The sequence below is a fragment of the Balaenoptera acutorostrata genome, chromosome 20 (genome assembly GCF_949987535.1).
Source record: "Balaenoptera acutorostrata chromosome 20, mBalAcu1.1, whole genome shotgun sequence".
In the NCBI taxonomy this organism is placed as follows: domain Eukaryota; kingdom Metazoa; phylum Chordata; class Mammalia; order Artiodactyla; family Balaenopteridae; genus Balaenoptera; species Balaenoptera acutorostrata.
In genome coordinates, this window is record NC_080083.1 from 36,843,814 (window position 1) to 36,866,602 (window position 22,789).

Below are 22,789 nucleotides of genomic sequence, written 5' to 3' on the forward strand. Positions count from 1 at the left end.
GGTCGAGCTGAAGAAAGAGTGGGGCTTAGCTTCTCTGCAAGCAGATGGCCAGGCAGGGACAGAGTCCTCCACTCTGAGCAGACACCGCTGGAGGTCCCTCTGCTGGGACACCCCCACCTACCCTCACCCAACCGAGGTAACCCTCTTCCTTCCATCCCTCAGGGGAGGGCAAATGCCAGGCACCAAGGGTGAGGAACTACATCAGTTCTGGAGCAAGGGCTCTTGGCTGCCTTGAAGGCCTGCCTGGGCTGACAGATGAGAGTGGACTACTGAACTTTACTTTTATAAAGACCAAGAGCTAAGGACTGAATCAGAGTTAGAGAGGGAGGGGCTTACTTCCACTCCCTGACCAAATCCCTTTCTCTCATTTTAGAGGAAGACTTCCTTGCTCAACCTCCACATCTGGCTCCCACAGTTCTGGCTGGAAGCTGTCGCCCATTCTGGCCCTCTTCCCTTCTTCCCTCGTGGCTCCAGCACACTGGGTCTGGAAGGCTTAATAAGGAAGCACATCAGAGACATTATTTCTGCGGTGACAACCCTCCCAGCCAGATAGCAACTCCTCCCTTAGGGGGACCCCCAGCCTCTGCTACCCCATCTCAGCGCTCCCTCCGGAAACCCCGGGGTAAAGCACTCTAAGGGGGATGAAAGGGACCCGGGCCGCAGCGCGGCTCCAGAGGCCCTTTTATGTCCGGGTTCCCAGGCGCTAACGACGTGTCCAGACAGCTACCCCCAGCGCCCGGGGCGGCCCCACTCCTCTCTGCTCCGGGGACGCGCCGTATCCTCCAACCTATCCCCTCGGCCCTCCAGCCGCCGTAGGGGTAGTCCACCCCAACCCCCCAGCCCCCCAGCCCAGGGGCGTGAAGTGAAAGAGCGAGGAAGGGGAGAACTGATGGGCATGCGCAGCTCCTCCCCGCCCAGTCAAACGCGTCCGTCCTGTCCAGCCCCAGCGACTAAGAGACCCCTAGCGACCCGGCTCCCTGACCCCCGCACCACTTTCCTTCCCTCTCCATAAATAACCACCTTCTCTTACTCAAGCCACCCCCCCCCCTAAGGGCATCAGGCCAGAGGGCTCTCTTCTGATGGCCCGAGGGGAGACCAACGGGGAGGCGGGACGGGGAGGCGGGACGAGGAGCTCAGTTGCAGGGAGCCGCGCTGCCCTCGGCCTCGCGCTTGCCTTTGCCCCCGGGGGGCTCCGCTCCGCCGGCCTTGCCCTCTCCCGCCGCCGCCCCGGCAGCCTCCTCTTTGGCGCCCTCGTGGGTTTTCATGTGTTTGGCCAGGTGGTCGCTGCGCATGAAGACTCGGCTGCAGACTGCGCAGGGGAACTTCTTGGTGCCGGTGTGGGTCTGGAGGTGGCGCTGCAGCTCGTCGGAGCGCGTGAAGCGCTTGCCGCAGAAGAGCCAGTTGCACACGAAGGGGCGGTCGCCGCTGTGCCAGCGCAGGTGTGCCTTCAGGTGCGATGTCTTGGCGTAGGCTTTCCCACAGCCCGGGATGTGGCAATTGTGCAAATGCTTCTTCTTGCCCCCATCGGGCCCGCACGGAGCCCCCAGTCGCTCCGCCTCCAGGCAGTTGGGGCAGCGGCACACGGTCTGGCCTGAGCTGCGGGGCACTGACCGCCGGGAGCCTTTGGGCCGGGCCGCCCCATCCAGACTGGTATCCAGCCCCTGGGATTCCGGGGCGGCTGCTTCCAAGGCCTTCGCCCCGTCGGGAGGCCCGAGGAGGTGCTGCCCTCCGCCGGCTGGGAGGAGGTGGTGCGGGTGCGGGTGCGGGTGTGGGTGGGGCGGCTGGGCACAAAGCTGGTGGTCTCCGACGTAGCCCCCCAAGCCAGCCTGAAGCGCCCCGGGGTGGCCAGGTGAGGTCAGCGCGCCCTGAGTGGGGGGGAGGTCCATCCAGCTGGTACCCGGATGAAGGTCCCACCACGAGCCATCCTCGGTGCCTGGGTGTGTCGGCCGGAACCACGATTCGTAATGGTGTGACATGTCCGGCTGCAGGAGCTTGGAAAAGGGTCCCGGGGCCAAGGGACTGTCGCTTTCCAGGTCCTCGCAGGTTACCCGAGTGGAGGCCCCCGGCAGGTCATAGCCCTGTGAGAAGTCCACCTCTGGGCCCAGCGGGAGGCTCTGCAGCTCTCCAGGTTGCAGCGAGGAGGGGTAGTCCCTGGCCTCGGGGCTCGTGTGGCCCTGGTATGTTTGGAGAGGCTGCACGTCGAGGCGCGGCGGGGAGGCGGGAGGCGCGTCCGAGTGCTGGCTGCCCAGAGAGCCACAGACAGCGGTTAGCATTGCCGGGATCCGGGGTGGGGTGGGGGACAGGGATGGTCAAGGGCACCTCAGGTGGGACCTAAAGGAAGCAAAGATGAGGTAAAGTAAGGAAAGTAACCATCTCATTTTCCGTCCTAGCCCAGTTCCCTTCCCTGTCAAATGCTTCTTTCTGATATCCAGGTGAAAAAGAGGAAGGCATGTCTGGGTGGGGACTAAAGATCAGTTAAGAGAACTTGGGAGTGCTAGGAAGGGTTTGAGGGTGTGAGGTGCAGAGGACGATGGAAGTCTACCTTCCCCTAGGTGATCCCTCCTATAGGACCCAGCTCATCCTGGAACTTGGGCTGGTCCCAGGCAAGTAGGTCAGTCGGATACAACTAGAGTACAGTGCTGGAACCATTGTAGCTGCCCAGCCCAGTGGGAGGGGCAGTGGCATTGTCCCATAACCCCTGCCCCCATGCCCGCCCACCCGCAGATCTGCTGCCAGCCCAAATGGAGAATCTAGGCCCATCTCAGCTTCCCCAGTTTAACTCATGACACAGTTGGGGAGAGGGAGGTGGTCTAACCCAAAGCTTAAAGTGACCTGTCTTCCCGAAGCCCAAAGCAGGTTCTGAGGTTTTGGAAAAAGAGCTCTCCTTCCATCCCTGAGGCATGCTCAGTGAAGAAGAGCATTTCACTGCTCTACACCACTCACCCCAGCTCCCTGCCTGGCTGGGTTGCCTCAGCCCCACCAAACCCACTCCCATGCCCCTTTCCCTCTGGCAAGGACTTCACCTCCCTGGGGTGCAACTGCAGTGCTAGTTTCCAGAAGACTTCTCCCCACCAGAGAAATTAAGCCCCCCTCCCTGTCCTGACCTACACCAGTGCCCAGCCAGCTTTCTGGCTGCTACCCCTACCCTCCTCCAATCTAGAGGAGACCAGATGTGAAGCTCGGAGGGGTCAGCCAGAGAAGAGCTTACCAGCACGCTCAGGAAGATAAAATTGCCACCCCCTTAAGGGATTCAGGGACAGAGTGGGGGAAGCAACAGGAAAAGCCAGAATCACACAGAAATTAAGAGGAAGAATTACCCAAAGAGATTATATAGGGGGTGCATTCTAGGCCTGGATCATTTTTAGGAGCTCTCCAGATGATTCTAACATGCAGCCAAGTGTTGAGAACTACTGCTCCAGGCCAGTTCTCTTATTTTAGAGAAGAGAAAACTGAGACCATATTTGGAGAAGTCACTTGAAAAAAAATTTATTCATTCAGTCAGTAAATATGTACTGTATATACCTCTGTGAACCAGAGGTATATACAGTGTATTCCTGGTCTGTTTCTCTTTCCCTAAACCACTGGGAACCTAAAGAACCCCCCACCCCTCTCTGGACCACATACCTGTCGCTTGAAATTCCCCCTCATCTCACCACCTCTCCCTAAGGTCTGGGAGCCCTGCCTGATGCCTGGAGTATGTGAGTTTGGGTGCCTGAGCCTTCTCTGATGATGGGGGAGGAGACGCAGTGGTTTAGGGCAAGGACTTTTCCTTCCTAAATCAGGATTCGGATGACCCTACCCCCCTTCTGCTTCTGGGACCAGGGAGGTCGCCCTGGTGGTCTGGGAGAGGGAGGGAGAGGGGGATTGGGGCGCTTACTCAGGCTCCTGCTGCCTCACCACAAGAAAGGAACAGGGTGAAGCGGCAGGAATGGAGCCTCAGGCCCAGGCGGGGCAGCCCAGCAGGGGCTGGGCGGGAGCAGTGAGGCCTGGGACCCTAATAGCTTTTGGCGCCTGGGAACGGCCCCAGGGGTTGGGGGCGGGGGGGAGGCTAATGATCCAGGCTCCAGAGTGGCCTCTCCCGCCGCATGGCCAGGGAGCCCAATCCTGGGATGCACTAGCCTGATACCGAGATCTCGGGAAGGGAGACAGCCGGGCGCGTACCCCTGCTTGTCGCTCCCCAAGGCGGGAAGGCTGGTAGAGACACCTTCCGTCCCCCTTCCGCCGGCTGCCTCTCCCATCACCGGTGCTCAGGTGGTCAGGACTTCCGTACTCCCGGTCCTCAAGGTTCCAATCCTCCAGTTGTCCCAGTCGCTCCAGTTTCCCCAGTCTCCAGCCTCGCCCGTCCGCCCCGTTTTTACTCCGCCGGGGCTTTAAGCCCCTCGGATTCTTTAAGACCACCTCCCCCGAGGCTAGAGGAGGCTGTGGCGCGTTCCGGGCGCGTCTTTCAGAGACGATCCCCGATGCGCGCACCCCTCGCCGCCCTGACCCGGGCTCCTACCTCGAGGCTGCGCTCGGGCGCCTGGCACGGCAGGCTGGCGCCCTCCCGACGGGCGCTCCTGGGCCTCGCGCGCCGGCGGGCTGTCCAGCGGCGAGGGGCAGGAGCCGAGGGCGAGAGGGGGCCGCAACAAGACCCGGCGGCTGGCGGCGGAGGAGGGGCGGAGAGAGGCGGCGGGAGGGTGGAGGGCGGGCGGGAGCCGGCGAGCGAGCGAGCGAGGACAGCTCCGCCCGTGACTCACCGCGCTCTCTGCCTTCATCCTCGGCCCTGCGCTCCTTTTTCCCGAATTCGCGGCCCCGCCCACCTCACCTGTGGCCGCCTTTAACCCTTGCGGGCTCTGCCGGACCAGAGGCCGAGCCGGGCCGGGCCAGCGGGGAGGGGGCGGGCGGAGGGAATCGCTATCTATGTGGCACCCTGCTCCCTCCCTCGCTCCTCCCTGGCCCCTGCACTGCTGGGGCGAGGGGCCTGGGCAGAGTGTTTCCCAGGTTCTGGGGCCCGCCCCATCGAGTGGAAAACTGCCCTCGAGCTGTCTCGGTTTGGCGGGCACCCAGGACTCTGACCCTGCGGGAATGCAGGAGGGGGCGGGTCCTTCGGGTGATACCGAGTCACCCTAGGGCGCCGTTTGCCTCCACGGCCCTCCACCCACCCGCCCCAGTCGGGCAGCGCTGCCCCAGAACTGAGAGGAAAGAAGGAAACAGGATTGAGCGCCAAGGATGTGTCCGGTCTACCCCCAGACCTGGGCCGTGAGAAGTAGGTCTTGGCCGCTGCCCTCCTTCACCATTCCTCCCGCCGCTTCTTTCCACCACCAGCACCTTCCGCGGTCCTTTGCTCTCTCTTCTTGCAGCCTGGCTCTCTTTCTCCGGCCACTCACCTTTTTTCGAGTAACCTCCTCCTCTCCTCTTCCCATCCGTCTGGCCCGTCTCTACCTGCCCCTCAGCCCTCACTCTCCATCTACCCTTGGGCAGCAACCCCAGCGCCTCCCAGGTCCGCCTCTCCAATACACCCGAGCTCCCTTCGGTCCCAGAGGTGCTCAGCCTGCGCCCAGCCACCCTCGCCCCCGCGCGCACCCGGCTCTGAAAGATGGGGCAGGAGCCGCGATAGCCCTGGGAAAGGACACTTCTGCAAAGATTTGCGCGACCCCTTGCCACCATTCCTTCCCGATTCTCATCTGAATGTCTAAACCCAAAGTTCATAACTTTGGGGAAGGGTCTTGGATTCCTTTGAGAAAAACAAATGCACATACACAGTGCAACCCTCTGCAACACAGTGCAGAATGTCAGGGCGTTTGCGACGCGCACCTAAAAACTTCTCTCAAGATCAGAGCTGGTTGAGATATCCAGCGCGGTGGGTAGGAGTGTTCCCCTCTCCTCCCCCGCCAGGAATGGCCTGTGCGACCGGGTACGAAACTCCCTTCCTGGTGGGTGCCTCCCTGGACCGGCCGCTTTGACCTCCTGAAATGACTCTTTTGTTGCAGGGGGCACTCTGATCAACTCCCTAATTTTTTTCGTTGCCCCGGTTGGCTTTCCCTGCGGACTCTGCCATCTGCTTTTTTAATTTCGTTTTTGTCTTTACAGTCTATTTCGTACAGCCCGAGCAGAATTTAGGCTGATTCATTTTCGCAGGTACAGCCCCGATTCCACCACCGTTGGTTTACCTGTCCTGAATACGAAGTGCGACTATTAAACAGCTAAACTGATCCACAAGCCACTTGAAAATCGATCTTTTTGTGTGTGGTTCCCCCCACCAAACATACACATTCTCATATCCAGAATCAGGGTCTGATTCATCTGTGCAAATCCCTCTTTTGTAAGACTCAGTTTCCTCATCTGGACAACCTGAGTACAAGTTGGGAGGGTTTCCTGGGGCTTAAAGGAATTGATGTTCTTAAAACACTTAGCCTGTGGGGCCCCTGGTAAGCTCATAGTAAAGGGAAGATATCGTTGGTAGCGTTATAATTATTAAATAAGTCGGTTCCCAGCAAATATTTGTTGGATAAAGGTATATTCACAAAGATCTTTGGCTAGAAGTTGACAGACCAAAATTCTAGCTCCAGCCCTGCATTTGCTAAGCTGATCTGGCAGATGAGGTTGCTCTGAGCCTCAGTTTCCTCGTGGGTGAAATGCGGTTAGAGCAGCCGCCCTGTGGGGCAGAGAACAGGCACTTGGGAAGACGCGAGGTGCCTCCCAGATGTCAGGGATTGTACTTTCAGATCAGTCAGATTTCATTCCCGACTCTTGGGCCCCTGAGATGTAGATTCTCAAGAAGCGCTCTGGGTCTTTGTGACCACGGCTAAATCGACAGCCCTCTCTGTCCATATGGTTTTATCTCCGTGCACTCAGCCTGCAAATCTTGACTTAGTTGGGTTTGCACCTCAGTTCACAGCCATGTCCGGAACAGAGTTACGGGCTCACATTGCAGAGCCTGCTACTCGAATTCCTGGGTTAAGTCTGATTCGACCCCTAGGCATTCTCTTCCTCCTCCTCCTCCCTGCAGCCCGCTGGCCTCTGGCTGTTCCCCAAAGCTGCTGCTATTAAGGTGCTAACACCTGAGCAAGGATCTGACTCTCAATGGGAAACCTGAGCCCCCTCTCCCATTTATTTATAGGCACCAGATTGTCTTGTCTTCCTAGCTCCTTCCATCTTTTCCTGGAAAGAAGAGGGAAAGGGATACAGCCCCTGGACAGTAGACATCCCACCCCACTTTCACCCCAGGCCCCCTTTCACCCCACCTGGTCCTGACCCGCAGCCACCCGGGTTTCCCAGAAGCAAAGACGCTCCATCTGCCTGGCGCTCATCAGCATGAAATTCAACCTCAATGCAGTTGTCTCAGAAAACTCAGCTGTTCTGACTTCCTGCACTGCCTGGGTTTCTGCCTCTGACTCAGGGCACTTTCTTTTCTTCCAGATACCCCTCTGCTTTTGTTCCTTTGATTCCAGCCCTTTCAATTTCCCACTTTCTAGATGTTTCCTTACTTAATGGTGCTCATGATCTGTTGACATGACTGCCAAGATTACCACTGCCCACTGCCATGTTCTTATCTCACCTCAAAGTTGAACCATGCCACCCACTGAGATCTGCCCAGGGCTTGGGCCATTTCTACTCCTTTCCCTCATTCCACTAAAGGGGTAAACAGACAGATTTTGCCACAAGTGTCTGTCTCCCATTCTTGCCGCCCCTCTGCTTCTCATGCCTCATTTTAGTCAGCAATCCACTTTGTACCTGGAGCAGCCTTGTTGGTCTCCATGATCATAATAACCAGCATTTATTTATTGGGCACCTACTACGTTCCAGGTGCTTCACACAAATATCTCTAATTTTCATGGGTATGCAGCAAAGTAGTTGTTATTATCCCCCCATTGTACAGATGAGGAAGCCTAGGAGTAAAGAAGTTAAAGGACCTGCACAAGATTACAGAGCTGTTAAGAGACAGAAGGAAACTGAGTCCAGATCTGTCAGGCTCTAAAGCACACGTTCTGCCTGTTGTTCCATCCAGCCTCACTATGACAGCAGTGATGGCCCTGGCAGCCCGGCTCCCCTAGATTCTGAAGGTGGAGAGGACGGCATTTTTAAACTATTCCCCAGATCAAAACCATCAAGATCCTGTTACTAAGATAGGACAAACTGGTCCCATCTTGGATTGGATTGCTGTGGTCTCTTCCAAACTTCAACTGTCCCTCCATGGAGATTGCACTATAAGAATATAGATATCTGCATTCTTATAGTTCAGAACACTATAAACTGTTCTGCCCATAAAAATTGTCCAGTGCAAACCCTCATTTTGCTAGTAGGGGAAATTAAACCCCAGAACAAGGAGGCAAGTAGCTCAAAGTCACACAAGTTAGAAGCAGAGCAGGGACCAGAACCCCAGTCTCCTGATTCCTGGTCTCCTAGTTGCTCACTCTTCTCTTCTCCCATCCCCCACTTCCAGGCTGCACTCAGCCAACTGTGAGCTAGTGATCACGGACACTAACACCTTCCTTATATCCCCTCCTCTCCCCCACACTCTTCAAGGCTCCTGGGAAACTGTACAAGGTCCAGAGCTGGAGCCAAATGGTTTTCTTTCATTCATCCTTTATTCACTGAACTAACACTTACTGAGGGTCTACCCAGGGCCAAGCACTACTCTGAGCACTAATTCTATTATAAACCCAAATGTCCCTAGCATCACAACCACTCTCAGTCTGAAAGATGAGCCCAGCTGAGGCTAGTGCATTTATGTGTGTGTGTGTCTGTGTGCGTGTGTATCTACAGATGTATGTGTACCCACCACGCCTGTGTGTAACCACCACAACAGTGTGTACCTACACACCAGTGTGTACCTTTGGGGCTTGAGTGTGGGGTGTCTGTCCTCTCTCCTCCATCATAAAGTGTGTTCCCCACAGGCCATGCACAGTGGTTTCTCCCTTATGACTTCTGCAGATATGCTCTCATGCATGAACTTCCATGTGGTGAGTGTGTGCCCTGTATGTCTGTTATATTAGCCCATCTTTTCCATCAGAATGAAGTCCCCAGTCATCTATTAACCAGTGAAACTGGTGAATCACCACTGTACTTCTACCTCATATCTCAGCCCTGTCCAGAGACCTCAAGGAACCCTCTTTCGTTCTCCATGCATCCACTATCTCCCTCTTAGGTCCCCCTCCCCAGTACAGAGAGGATCAAGCCTTTTAACCCCTTCTCAATGACCCCCACTTTAGAGTGAAGACCTGATCCTCTTGTCCCCTGAACTGGACAGGGAACAGCCCCTCTTACCAGTCCATGGAGCCCAGAGTTGGCAGCGGCAGTGAGGGGCAAGTGGGGGTGATGGAAGAGCCAGGCTTTATAAAGGAGGCAACAGTAGGCAACAGTCAGAGCCAGAGTGGGAGGTGAGAGACTCGGGCAGGGATGCTGCCAAGTCCTCACAGCCTCGGAAGCTTTTAGGATAATCCAGGAAACAGTGGCCCCCGGCTCTCCTGGGGGAATGGTGGGGCTGAGATCTGAGTCTCTGAGGTCTGCCAGGAAAGGAGGATTTCAGCTGGAAGAGGCAGCTGAGGGTGGGGGTGGGGATGGTGTTGGGGGGAGCAGGACATCCTTCCCTCCCCAGAGGTTGGGCAGTTGGTGGGAGAGGGACAAAAGTGGTTCTTTCAGGATGGAGGAAATGAGAGCATCACCAGGGGAGAGAGCTGGGATGGCTGGAACTCTCCAAATTCCAACCCCCTCCTTTTGTTTCCTCCATGGACATGGTGGGAGAGAAAGAAGTACCACTTTTAAGACCTCACACACACACACACACACACACACAAACACACACACTCCGATTCACATGGTCCCTCCCTGCAGAGCTCCCCAGCAGTGTTCCTGGCTACTCTGGCAGCTGAAGTGGGTCTCTCCTTCTCTGCTGGAGCCTTGTTCCTCCTCCCTTTCCTTTGTCTCCTTTTCAGTTACTTCTCAACTCGGAACCACCAGGAGGGTCCAATATAATTCACATTTTGGATCTGGGATCTCTCATTGTCAAATAGGGAGGGAAGACCCTCTCCCTGACTTAGGATAGCATGGGGCAGCTTGGAATGGACAAGAATTCACCTAGAACCAGAGGCAGAGCCCAGCCAAGAACTTTTATGGACAATTCAGGAATCCCAGAACTCCAAGAGAGTGAAGAGGCTGGGAACGTGGCCTGGAAAGGGAGAAAAGGCCTGGGGGTGAATTTAGGTGGGCCCCCATCGTCCCCAACTAGTTACATGAACTGAGTTTTAGGGTGGTTGTGAGTTTAGGCATGCTGGCTAATAAGAGCATGTCCTGGAGCAGAGAGGGACAGAAGACCAGGAAGGGGAAAGCAGATGAAACAGGATAAGACTGGTTTCCCAAAGCACTCTGAAACTAGGAATTATGACCCACATAGGAGAGTGGCCTGGAGACTTTTCTCGTGACCACATCCCATTCAGTCAGGGCATCTTCGCCCTGAACTCTTCTCCTGCTCCTCCCCCTACACCCCTAGAAATCTCTAGGCTGAAGATTCCTAGTCCTCTCATTAGCTTTTCAGTAATTATCCTGTAAAGGCCCCAACAGGTCCTTCCTCTACCCATTTCAGAGATAAGAACATTGAGGCCCTTAAGAGCGTGAAAAAGCTCAGCAGGAAGCTACTCATCAGGCAGGAGAGAGTAGAGTGGTCGGGGGCTTAGGAGGCAGAGCTGCACCCTTTCCTTTAATCCCAGGGAAAATTAAGAGGACAGGGCTCCCTGGGGGAGCCCAGGCGTCAGGAAGGAGGCAGGCTCCAGGGAGGGGCTTCTCTGGCCGTCCCCACCTTCCAGCCCAGAAAGTCAGAGTGAGGGGGGAAACAAGGCGAGGAGACCACACAGGTGGAGTAAATAATGTTAATACCGGAGCATTATCACTAGGGCATTTCCTCATGGATAAATGTCTCAAATACCAAAGGATGCCTCCAAATTATAGTTAATTACAGAGTTGATTTGCATAAATTATAAGGTGAGCATACAAATTCTTTCAATCAGTTCCATATGCTTAGGTAGCTGGTCTAGTCCAAAATGGGAGAATCTTGTGGGGTGGGGGGTTGGGCGGAGGAAAAGGATGAAGCCCTTGGCCTGGACCTGCTGGCCCACACCCCTCCCCAGCTCTCTGATCAGTAAAGAGTGCGTGGAGACCCTGCCTGGTTTGCGGGGAGGGGCTTTACCTGGACCCTGGTTCACCTGGACCCTGTCTGGCAGGAGACCCCCTTACCACCTCTCTATTCGCACCTTGGAACAAAGTGCGTTCCCACCACCAGTCATGAGGTAGGCAAGTGGAGGGGGGGCCAATGGGGCCTCAACCTACATGTCGGGGTGGGACTCTGGAGCCCAGGCATTCAGAGGAAAGAGGGGGTGTTGCATGAAGCTGAAGACCCAGCAGGGTTCGTGGTAGATTCAAGCCCCTCTCTCTTGCTCTCAGCTCCCCCTGCAGCCACCCCCACCCAGCTCCAGCTCACTCCGAGCCAACCCTCCAATCCCAAGTTTGATGTTACCGCTGCCTGCACCTTCCAGGTGGCTCCTCAGAGGCTCAGACTCCCAGACTTTTGTCTCCAGTGCCTGGGCCCATTTCCTCTGCCCTCGCCTCCCAGCCCCACCTCCTCCCTCACCCACCTCTAGCTGCTAAGACTCTACTTCCTTCTCCAGCTCTCTAATTTGTCCTTCCCTCCCTCCTGGCCCCCATTCTCACCCAGAGGCCTGTCTCCCACTCTTCTCTCCACCTCTCTCCTCCTCCCCCAGCCTCCCTCCCACAGAGATCCCGGTCTGCCCCTACACTCAGCTGTCAACTTTGCTTTTCCCTCCCATCAAGAGCTTTCTGCTGCCCAAGCTGCTTACCCTCCTGCCCTCAGATTTTCCTACCCCATGCCATCCCCCAAGTCCTTACTGTGTGTAGTTCTCTAATTTTTTTCCATATACCTGCTCCAAAGGCAGAAGTTACTGGATTAGCTTGGGGGTGGGGGGGAGGAGGAGGCTGGGCTAAGGCTCCCAGATGTGTGCAGGTGAGAGTTTACCTTAGTCTTCAAATCTGAAAGTGAGAGAGAGAATGAGAGAGAAGAAAGGAATGAAGAAATAGCCTAAAATGGTTTTTGGTACTTGGTAAGTGTGGCTTAAATATTTGTTGAATGAATGAGTGAATGAATGAGTTGGAAATGGGCACTGATCTGTGAAAATTCTAGAGAGGTGCCAACTTGGTGACAGGAATTACTTTTTTTTTTTTTTCCTGAGAGAGCACAACGAGGATTTATTAAGTGGTAGGTAGTACGCTCTGAGGGGCACAGCGGGCCAACCTGGGTGAGTAGCTGCCAGGAATTGCTTCTCATTTGGATTTTTTTTTAGGTCTCCTATGGGTTTTCTCCCACTTCTCTGCCCACCTACCCAAGGTGTCCCACAGACCAATACCAGATTAATCATCTTGAAATGTCCCTCCATCTTGGCACACTTCATCTCAAACACGTCCAATGGCTCCCCAATGCTAGCCATGACATTTAAGACCCTCCTACTGGGCCTCCATCACCTTCTCAGTCTTCACTTGCAATGGTCTTTGTACAGACCCTCCAGCCCAGCCCACTGGACTTAATCTTCACTAAACATGTCTAGCCTTCCTAGTTTGCTCCAACTATTTCCACCCCTGTCACCCCATCTGCCCTCAAGAAAGCTTCTCATCCTCCAAGCTCCAGCCTCATGCTTTCTCTATAAAGTCTTCTCTTACCAGCATGTCACTGGCTTGCTCTTGTGAACTTCCCTAGCACTGATTGCCACATGCCCTGTTTCCACGGAGTTGTCTTATCTTCCCTACTGGTCGGTAGGCTCCTGAAGGGCAGGAACCATGTCCTTTTCATGCCACACAGTCCTTAGCTCAGCACCTTTCTTTGAGAAGGGGCAGATAGGCCACAGATGAGTGAATTGGAAAAGTGCTTCCCTGGAATCAAAGCTTCCAGAAGCTCCTCAGTCGGGGAGGGTAACGGTGAAGGCAGAAACCTGGGTAGGGAGGGAAGACACAACAGAAGCCTTGACACCCAAAGATCCATGAAGGAAGTGAGCCCAGCTTCCCCACCAGCTGTCCCATCACCCAGCCCCTCCCCCACTTGTGTGATGGAGGTTGAAGGACCTAGCAAGATGTCTGAGACATGAAGGGTTGGGTTGAGAGCCGGGGGAGAGTGAAGCGCTCTGCCCTGTCAGCCTGCTTGGAACAAAGAGTTAGAGGTTTGGGACAAAAGGAGCAAGGATAATGAGTGGGAGCTGGGAGAAAGGGCTGGCTAGACAGCAGCCATGGAGAAAAGAAGAGGCAGAAAAAGCAGAATCCTCTTTGTCCCTCTGTGGGCAGTTAAAATTCTTCTTACCAGGGTGGCAGGATCCTGATCATGTCATGCCTCAGCTCAAAATCATTCAATAGCTCCCCATTCCTTGCAAGAGAAAGTCTATACCCTTTGGCCTGGAATTTAAGCTCCATTTCCCCATCTGGTCTCAGCCTACCTTTCCAACCTCAACCTCTCACTCCCCAGGCTCCAGCCACAGGGAGCTTCTACTCCATCTTATTGTTCATACATTTTTACACCCTATAGTCTTCTTTGTCTGAAATGTTCTTCCCCATTTCTCTGCCTGTGAGCTCCTATTGATCCTTCGAAGCCCAACTCATATGTCCCCCTCATCTATGAAGAATTCCCAGTTCTCCAAGTTACCCTTTTCTGTGTTCCTAGAGTCCTAAAATATAGAGGCCTTAACACTGCCTGATGGGTGATACGATTAGTTGTGTGTGTGTGTCAGCTCATGAGCCCCTTGAGAGACTGGAGTTTTCTCTGTTCATCTTTGTATCCCCCCAGCATCTCGTATAATGACTAGTGCTGAGTGTGCAATAAATATGTGTTGCGCTGAATTGAATTGCGCCCTTTGCAGAGAATGGGCTGCCAGGCCGGGGGTTGGTGGGTTCTCTATAAATCCCATTGTCGCAGCCATCCAGAGTTTGCCTCATGGGCATCAAGATGTGGCACCAAAAGCGCAAAAGCATGCCTTGACCCTTTGTCTTTCACACCTCACTGTGCCCAGGGCCCTGTCAGGAATCCAAGATCAGGCTGGTGGACGAGGCTCACTGAGAGGCCCAGCATCCTGTGTTGTGGCCAGCCGGGCACTGTCACCAACCTGCAGCCAGGGTCACCCAGACAGCCTCCAGCTGGATCCCACGAGAGGGTAATTAGAGGGGAGGGCTGGGATTCAGGAGCTGGCAGGCGAAATCTGACAGGGAAGGGGGAAAGCAGGCAGTGCCCTGGAAAGGGGGCTGGTCTCATTGTTGTGGTCTGTCTGAGAGATTCCTCCCCTTTTTAATTTTCTTCCTGATTGAGGGATTGGCTCTGCCTGCCCAGCTCCCCAGTCATTATCTGCTGCCGGTGGCTCAGGTGCTGGCGAGCCTGGCGTGGCCCCTAGGTTATTGCCTGGAGCTCTGGGGGTGGCAGAGGGCCGCCGCTCTGGCCAGGGTGGGGGCCTGTCTGGAATTTGCCCTGATCCTACCATCCACAGGACAGCCATCTTGACGCCTATCATAGTGGACATGCTCGCACAGTGGGGGGGTGGGCTGCTTTTATGGGTGACAGCTGGTCCCAGGGGGACTTTAAAGTCTAGAATAAGCTTCATCTGTAAAGTCCCTACAATATTGATTCGGGAACCTGAGACACATAAGACGTGGGTGCTAAAGCACCCAAAGTCAGAGTCATTCCCCAAAGGCTAGTGAAAGGTACTGAAGTTAGACATCAAGAAGAACTTCCCAGCCATGTTGAGAATGAGAAACAGAGGGCAGTGAAGCTTGGTGATTCCCACCCTGAATTCCCCCTGTTCTGCAGCGTTCAGAAAACTGAGAGTCATAGAGGGGAAGGAGTATCATTGATCCGAGAACCTGTGACGACCAGAACTCAGAATCTAGAAACTCCCTATAGTGTGGGCGCAGGGGGCTCAGGCTCCTCACTGAGCACCCTGGCGTATGACACCTCTGACCTCTGCCCAGTGTCCCTGAACACAGCCTAGAAACCTACAGGGGAGGGCACCCTGGCCTCTCCCTCTCTCTGGGTCCCCAAAGCTCTGGCCCTTTGCCCCATCCCTGATTGGGCCTGTGGGCTTCAGGGACAGGAGATAATATCAAGACAAACAGGAAGTGCTGAATTAGAGACTTGAAGTTTGTTGTTTTAGAGGGCTCCCAGCGCCAAGCAGCGGTGCCAGGTTGGCAGCCGGGAGCCTGGTGTCTGCCTGCTCTCCAGGCAGCAGCTGCCCCATCCCACCCTCACTCAGGACCTCGGCAGGAGGACTCCCTGGAGAGGAAGGGAGTGGGGAGATGCGGCATGGCAGGGAAGGGGTTAAACAAGGGATTCTTTTTTCCTTCAATGACTGACTTTTTGCAGTGTTACCTCTGATTCATATTGGGCATCTAGTCACTCATTCCGCAAATGTTTGTAAGCGCCTGCTTTGTCCTAGGAACGTGCTGAGCACAGCCCCTTCCCCTGTAGCTAACATACTCCTTGCTGGAGGCAGGGGGTTTTGTTCATCGCTCCACGCTCCCAGTGCTTGGAAAGGTGCCTGGCACTCTATGAAGGCTTTATGAGTTTGCTGAATGGACTAACGGAAGGATGGATAGGTGGAAGGAAGGAAGGGGGGGGCCCTTAGAATGAGTCTAGGAGGGTCCCATGATTTTTCAGTCTACTGGACTTCTTAGTGGGAGCACCGGTGACCCACAGGTGTTCTCCTCCCCATCCTGGCTGCCCCAAATGAATCTTTGAGTCTTGATGCCAGTAGGTGGCCATTGTCCATTCTCTTGCCCAGATGCCACCTGGGAGTTCAACTTCTAGGCTGCAAGCAGAGAAGATGAGGAAGGAGGGCTGATCAGGAAACATGGGAGGTCCACGGGATAAAGCCCACCAGGCCACGACAGTCCCCTCCCTGGGCATCAAGGTGCTAGTGATCTCCCAAGCCCGGAGCTGTTGGCCCTCCAGGGCCCTGGCGAGCCGCCCTCTGCCCCGGGTCCCCTCCTGCCTCCGTGGTGGTACCAGGTAAGGCTTGGGGCATGGCAGAAGCTGAACTGAGAGCCACCCCAACTTGTTCCCGTGGCCCCATCCCCCATCCACACCCAAGAGGTGAGATCCTGGGGCAGTTTGCATCTGACAGCCTGGCATTGACTCATGCCAACGGCTTGGAAGCTGCAGTAATTAGAAGGGAAGAGGGAGAGAGGGGGAGAGAAGGAGTGCGAAGGCAAGCTCAGGAGAAACCTTCTCCTGCCTGCCGCAGGGCAAACTACTTCAAACGAATTCGTTTCGCTCTTGTGAAACTGAAGACAATTTCCTTTTCTGTCATAAAACAAATTATTGCTCATCAGAAGTGCTGGGCTAGTCTCTCTCCCGAGGGTTTTCTCCTGCTCCCGTGCAGGGCCCCAGGTGGGCAGGAAGATGGGAGTGTCAGGGGAGGGGGTCCAGGGAACAGGAGGCACCTGAGGAGGGGCAGGGAAGGACGTGTGGAGAGATTAATGTCCCCATCAGGACTGAAGCAGCACTATGTCCTCCTTGTCAACCTCCTCCGCTGACCAGGGACAGGCTCTGACCACCGGCATCAAAAGGGACTCTGGGGAGGTCATCTCACACATCCTCTTGCCTCAGAGCCAGGCTGGAGAAGCTCCACTTCCTCCCTCAGGCACCTGTTCATGGGGTGGAGGGGTGGGGACAGGAAAGGGAGGCCCAGAGAAGTTGAGGAACTTGCCAGAGATCACTCAGCAAATTAATTAATGGCAGATCCAGGATTAGAACCCAATGGGTTCTCTTCCAGGCCAAGATGGGAGGATGCCTGGGGACTTTTGTTAGCACTTTATGACTTGGAAAGGCTCCAGTGAGCCCATGGCACCTCAATACTACTACCAGGCAAGTAGGGCTCAAGAAAGAGGGACCAGTGGAGCAGATTCCCTCCATCTCAACAACTGACCCCCAAAGCTGGCCTCCCCCATGTCTGGGTAGGAAGGAGACCTCACCTCTCTCAGCCTTTGCTTTGATAAACTCTTCCAGGGAACCTCCTGTCAGACTCACCAGAGAAGCCATCAAGACTTTCTTTCTGCCCCACCGCTCCCCACTAAACTTTCATAACTCTTCCTTCCTCTTCTCTGCCCTGCTCCCTGGGCCAGAGCTCAGGGACACACCATCCTTATCTATGCTTTAGCTCCTGCCAGTTTTTTCCCATCACCTCCCTGATAATTGCCCTCCCTCACATCTTCCAGCCCTGCTCTCATGGACTTTTCTGGGAACTGGGAAAATATCAAGGTTCCTATCTCTGGGGTGTTTCTAATAGGGGTGAGGGGAGATCCAGGCCCACCCTCAGGGAACTCCTGGCTTACTTGTGTAAGACCCAACGCACACACCAGGAGAGACGCTGGCAGACTCTGGGTGAAAAAACAGGGGACACCAGGACTAGGGAGACAGGGCAAGGCAGGAAGGAGGACGCATGGCCAGGTGAAGACCGACTCCCTGGAGAAGGAGGGGAAGGAATATGTGAGGAGATGTCTGGAGTAGAAAATCCAAGCCACAGAATTCTTGGAGATGAGGAGGAAGATGGGCCCAGGTTGGGGAGGTATCATGATGCCTGGGAAGGGGCTAGGAGGCAGGACACGGGGTCACCAGGCAGCTGGGAGGGTCCAATATGAGCAGCCATTTCCAGGCTGGAAACCCAGTTTTATGCCGGGGTGAATGGAGAAATCTGGGGATTGGCTGCCAGACTGGAGCAGCCAGACATCTGTGGGGAACAAAGGGTTGGGGACAGCATTAAGGACAGAAGGGAGACAGGAGAAGTCCCCCTGTCCACTCTCTGCCCAGGCACATGCTCCTGACTGGCACTCCTCTGCTCCCAGGAGAAGTGGGGTCTGCCACCTGCCCAAGTTCCCCACTCGATGATACCCCTAAAAGTTCTTCCTTGTGTCCGACTGCAATTCCCCTGGTGGCCAGTGGGGGCTTGGCAAGGAGAGGGGAAGGAGGGAGGCTGCAAGCCGCTGCCCCCACCTCACCCCACCCCCTACACTCCCACACCCCAAAAGTGGCTTCCCCATGGCTGCGAGGGAGACAGGGAGGAGGAGGTGAGCAGAGGCCAGGGCTGGGAAAGGATCGTGTCTGGGCAAAGACTCTGGCTCATCGGACATGCCACGCTGGGGATCTGAGAATCCTCGGTGGGAATGGGCCGGGCAGGCAGAACAAAGGATGAAAGGGAGGTTGTGTGGCCGGCTGGGACATACACACCCTCTGCTGACATACTTCAGCGGCCGGTGACCTCAGCCGGCCATCAGACCCCGTCTCATCACGCTACTCCAGGGGGATCCCCCTGCACCCAGTCCCCAAACAGGGCCTGAGAACATGAAGTCAGGTAGACTCCTGGAAGGACCTGCTGTCAGGATGAGCTTGGGGAATTGACTTTCCAGAGATGGATAGAATCAGAGGAGGGGATGTGGAAAGGTGAAGAGAAATGATGAGGCTTAGAAGGAAAGGGGGGGGGGAACTGTGATATCGGTGCCCCCTGATTGAGGATCCAGCGTACCCACGATCGATGATTCATGTCTATGCAAGCACTCTGACAAGGACAGGGCAGGGCCCAGGTTGGCCTGGGATACAGTAGATTTGGGTTAGACACCAAAAACTTCCTTGCTTTTGGTTAGTAGGACCATTAAGGGTCTGAATGTAGAACCCCACAGCCAATACTGAAAGTGTGGAATCAGGTCTCCTGTGCAAGGGCAGATTGCCGCTTGGCTCCACAGCCAGTCAAGAGGGGACTCTGACCCTCCTGCCCCCAGCTCCCCTGGACCTACTTAGCTCCCTGGGCCTCCCAAGGAAACCCACCTCTAGCACCTCACCAGTTCCCATGGCCCAGGACGGGGAGGAGGACTGTGGTGTTAGGGTAGCGGCAGCCTCCCATTTACCCCGCTCTGGGGAAGGAGTGGGCTCTTACTCAGAAGCCCCCCCTAGTTGGGGACCTTATCTGCTTCTCTAAAGACCTCCCCACCACTGGAAGCCCTCACAGACCCTCAGGTGCAGCCAGACTTGCACATGACCCCTGCCATCCCCACGCGCCCAGACATAGATGGATACATCTCCTGCACACTTTCACATGCAATCACATAGATCCTCTGCCATGACACACATACACACACATGCACACACCCCTTCACTCAACCACGCACCCTCCTAGGTCATCACCACTGAGAGGCTCATTCAGACCCAAACGCAGAAAGATGCTGTGGAGTCACTCCACTCCCCATCTGCCCACAGCGACCGCTCGTGCACGAGCCCACACACGGACCCCCCTCACTGTGTGACTGTTACCTGCAGCCGTCCATACACTCTCTTGCTGACACAGCGACCCTCACTCCAGAGGAGCGCTGCACTCATGTGCCTTCATCCCACACTGGCAGATCCTATAGTGAGCACCTGCTCTGTTCTGGGCACCGGGCTGGAGGCAGTTCCAATATGGCGCCCCGAGGAATTTGTTCACAAGGTGATAGGAGAGTCGGACCAATAAACAGATTGTTGCAAAGCAGTGTGTTAAGGGCGGCAGGGGAGTAAGCACCAAGTACTATGGGGACTTACCCAGTCTTGGGAGTCCAAAGAGCTTTCCCACTTAAAGTGACATCTTTCCCATGCTCAGATGCACCCCTGCTAAAGGCTCAGGGCTTCACAACCATCAGGAGGTAGGTATTAATATCCCCATTTTACAGGAGAGAAAACTGAGGCTCAGATAAGCGAGAGCACAGTCATGCAGCTGATAAAGTAATGGAACACAGACTCTAACCCAGAGCTGCCTGAATCAGAGCCTAGGTGCTCATGGTCACCATTAAACTGCCTCCATCAGGAACTTGAACTTTCATGCTCTCAGGCCCTCACCTACTCTCTAGAGCCATTCAGCAACCCTCCTAATGCCACCCAGACCCCTCAATCCCCAACCTCCGTGTACACACACAGGCCCACCCTCCAGCCCGCTGCTCTCACGGGTCTTCCCTCCCAGGAGACAGGGCCACTTGTCACTAGAGGAGCCATAATAGGCAGGTGCTGAGCTGCTGCTGGAGCTTTAGAGCAGGCAGAAGGGAGGGAGGAGAAGGGTTCCTGAGGAAGGGGGCTTGGGCGCTGGCACGGGGGAGGAGGCAGGGGGCTGGCTCCAGTGCCCTCTCCGCTCTGCAGGTGTAATTAGCCCTGGCAGATGAAAGGGCGTCTTTGAAAGCGGGCGAGATCCTTGTCTGTCAGCAAGGCGCTCTGGGTGGCATCGGTAGCTTATCCTGAAACCACACATGGCACCAGAGTCAGGCTGTCTGGGCGCTACCCAGGAGGCAGGGAGGCAGACCCCAGGGGCCCTTGACTCCCCACTCCCCAGTCTCTCGGCCCTGGGCTCCCTGCCTCTTTGGGCAGGAGCTTCTCAGAACGAAGAATCCTCCAGAACCTGGCGATGCCAATCCCAATAGGCTGATGCCCCATCCCTGGGGCCTGAGGGGATAGAGTATTTCTTCCCCTCCCCCACCAAGCTGGACAGCAGGCCAAGGACAATGGTTCTAGGCAGTCCTTTCATCCTGAGATCTCAAAGCGCTGTCTAATTAACCCCTCCCAGGTCAGGGACTTCCTCTGAGTCCCTTTGGTGGGGTGTGGTGGGGGACCAGCAGTTCCCAGATCCCATCCTGGATAGAAACCCCGAGAGGACAAGGTCTCCCAGAGTGTTCATCCTGTTTGGGACCTGGAGGTACTGAAAGGGATCTCAGGGGAGCCTGAGTTTGAGACCTAAAGGGGATAATCTCTGATACATCCCATCCCACCCCTCACAGTCAGGTTCAAACTCAAGCAAAGGATGAGTCTCACAAACATGTGGGGTGAAACAGGCCAGATACAAAAGAGCACACAGTACACAACTGCATTTATATGAAGGTGAAAAATCGGCAAAAAAATGGTATATGCTCTTTGAGGTCAGAATATTCTGTTACTCTTGGGTGGGGTAGTAACTGGAGGGGACACAGCGAGGGCTTTGGGGTGGTGGTCATGTTCTGTTCCTTGAGCTGCATTCTGGTTACCCAAGTGTGTGCACTTTGTGAACTTTCACTTCATTTTTTAACTTGTGATTTACTTATGTCATATACTTACGGCATCTTTCTATATGCATCTCATAGTCCAATAAATGTTTACATTAAAATATTTTTACATGTGAAGCCAAAACTTTGCTTTATGATTCCTTGAAGGGGCTCTCATATCTGTCTCTTTCCTCAGCTGGAAGATCACAGGGGTCACTCCAGAATGAAGACCTAGTGGGGCCAGATTCCTGGAGAATTTCTTGACTGTATATGTGTGTGTGGATAAGAAGCGGGATGGATATGAAGCTCTACAGACCGAGCACGTTGGTGGAGGACCCTGCGCCCCTTTCCTGCCACCGCCACTGCCAATACTCACATTAACACACTAACCAGTTCTACTTTGCTGAAAGCCAATGGATGCTTTGATGCCCAAGGAACCAATGAGATTGCCAGAATCTCTACTCTCCTCTGCCCCACCCCCTCTATCTGCTCCTGAAATCCATTCCCAGTCAGCTCCCACCTTCTGCCTACCACCCCAAGTCAGCTCTGTCCCTTTCATCTTCCTCCTCTGCTTCAGGGCCTAAAAGAGGTAGCTGGGGAGAGGTGGAGGGGTGTTTCTGAAGGAGCCTTTGGCCTCTACCTCATCAAATGACATCCTTGCTTCTTTGTCCTTCCTCCCCCCTGGAAAAGGGTAGGAGGCATTGCTTTCTTCCACTGCCACTGAGGGAGAGGGTTTTGAGTTGGACCTTCCAGACAACTTCCTGATAACTGAGGTGGTAAGAAGTGCCTGGAGGGACCAGGAGGGAAATGCATGAACACAATGACGGTTCTTCCTCCTGATACTGCCTATCTGGTTGGAATAAATGTTTTTGGTTTCTCAGCTGGTACCCCAGAACCCACAGCCATACCAGATACTGAAACTCTGCCTGTGCTGTGTGACCTCAGGAGGGACCCACTCTTTCCTGCTCCAAACTCAGTGGGGAGACCTGGTCTACACTGGTTCGATGGTCTCCATAACCTGGAGCCTCAAGCTCACCTTCCCTAGTTTTCTGGCAAATCCCAGCACTCCCTGAACTCATCCTCTCTAAGTAGCTCCCCTAAAACACACTGAGAAGAGGGATTTGTACTTTTCTGAACTTCCTTCCAGCAGGCAGAGTCCATGACCTTCTCAAGTCTTCCCAAGGATCTTCATTTTATTCACTAATTGTATCAGAGACACCCAGAACAGTGTCTGGCACATAGTAGGAGCTCTATAAATATTTGTTGGATGACAAATGGTTCTTATGCTTGGAAAGTCCCTCCTCCGGAAGTCCATCCTACCTCCGTATTGCTGCCATTTAAATTTTCAGTTGTCTGGGCCTCAGAAGAGAGGGCTCATCTGCCATCAGTTATGACTGATGGTACACCTCCTGTGTGCAAACCTTTGTGATCTGCGACTGTCTCTTCGTAACTTAAAGAGTCTTTGTACAGCATGGGGAAGTATAGACGTTATTTCCTGGTGACTTTAATTGGAGTATAATCTATAAAAATGTTGAGTTGCTATGTTGTACACCTGAAACTCATATGATGTTTTAAGTCAAAATACTTCGATTAAAAAAAAAAAAAAAAAAGAGTCTTGGCTCATCCCAGTGTCTCTCACTGCCTCCCTCCATCGTCCACGTCCAGCCTTCATTCAACTTCAATGGTCTATTCTCCAAGAGTTACCCAAGATTTAATAAAATACAACGAGAAACAAGAGGCTTGCTTTTTC

At 54.6% G+C, this 22,789-nt stretch overlaps 1 protein-coding gene and 1 long non-coding RNA gene across 3 annotated transcripts; one reads left to right on the top strand and one right to left on the bottom strand.

Moving 5' to 3' along the window:
* On the top strand, nt 1-22,468 carry LOC130705807 (uncharacterized). Its single transcript, XR_009006203.1, has 3 exons — nt 1-136; nt 374-1,451; nt 21,236-22,468. It is a non-coding gene; the product is annotated as an uncharacterized LOC130705807 (long non-coding RNA).
* SP6 (Sp6 transcription factor) lies at nt 1,134-4,955 on the bottom strand. 2 transcript variants are annotated; one of them, XM_057535138.1, is made up of 2 exons: nt 4,499-4,955; nt 1,134-2,331 (listed from the first exon to the last, which is right to left on the bottom strand). In XM_057535138.1, exon 2 carries the CDS (start codon nt 2,271-2,273, stop codon nt 1,134-1,136), a length of 1,140 nt encoding a protein of 379 aa, XP_057391121.1. In that variant the 5' UTR covers nt 2,274-2,331; nt 4,499-4,955. The 2 variants fall into 2 exon arrangements, with proteins under 2 accessions (XP_057391121.1, XP_057391122.1); XM_057535139.1 differs by lacking the exon at nt 4,499-4,955 and adding an exon at nt 4,162-4,386.
* Nucleotides 22,469-22,789: the final 321 nt, after the last annotated feature.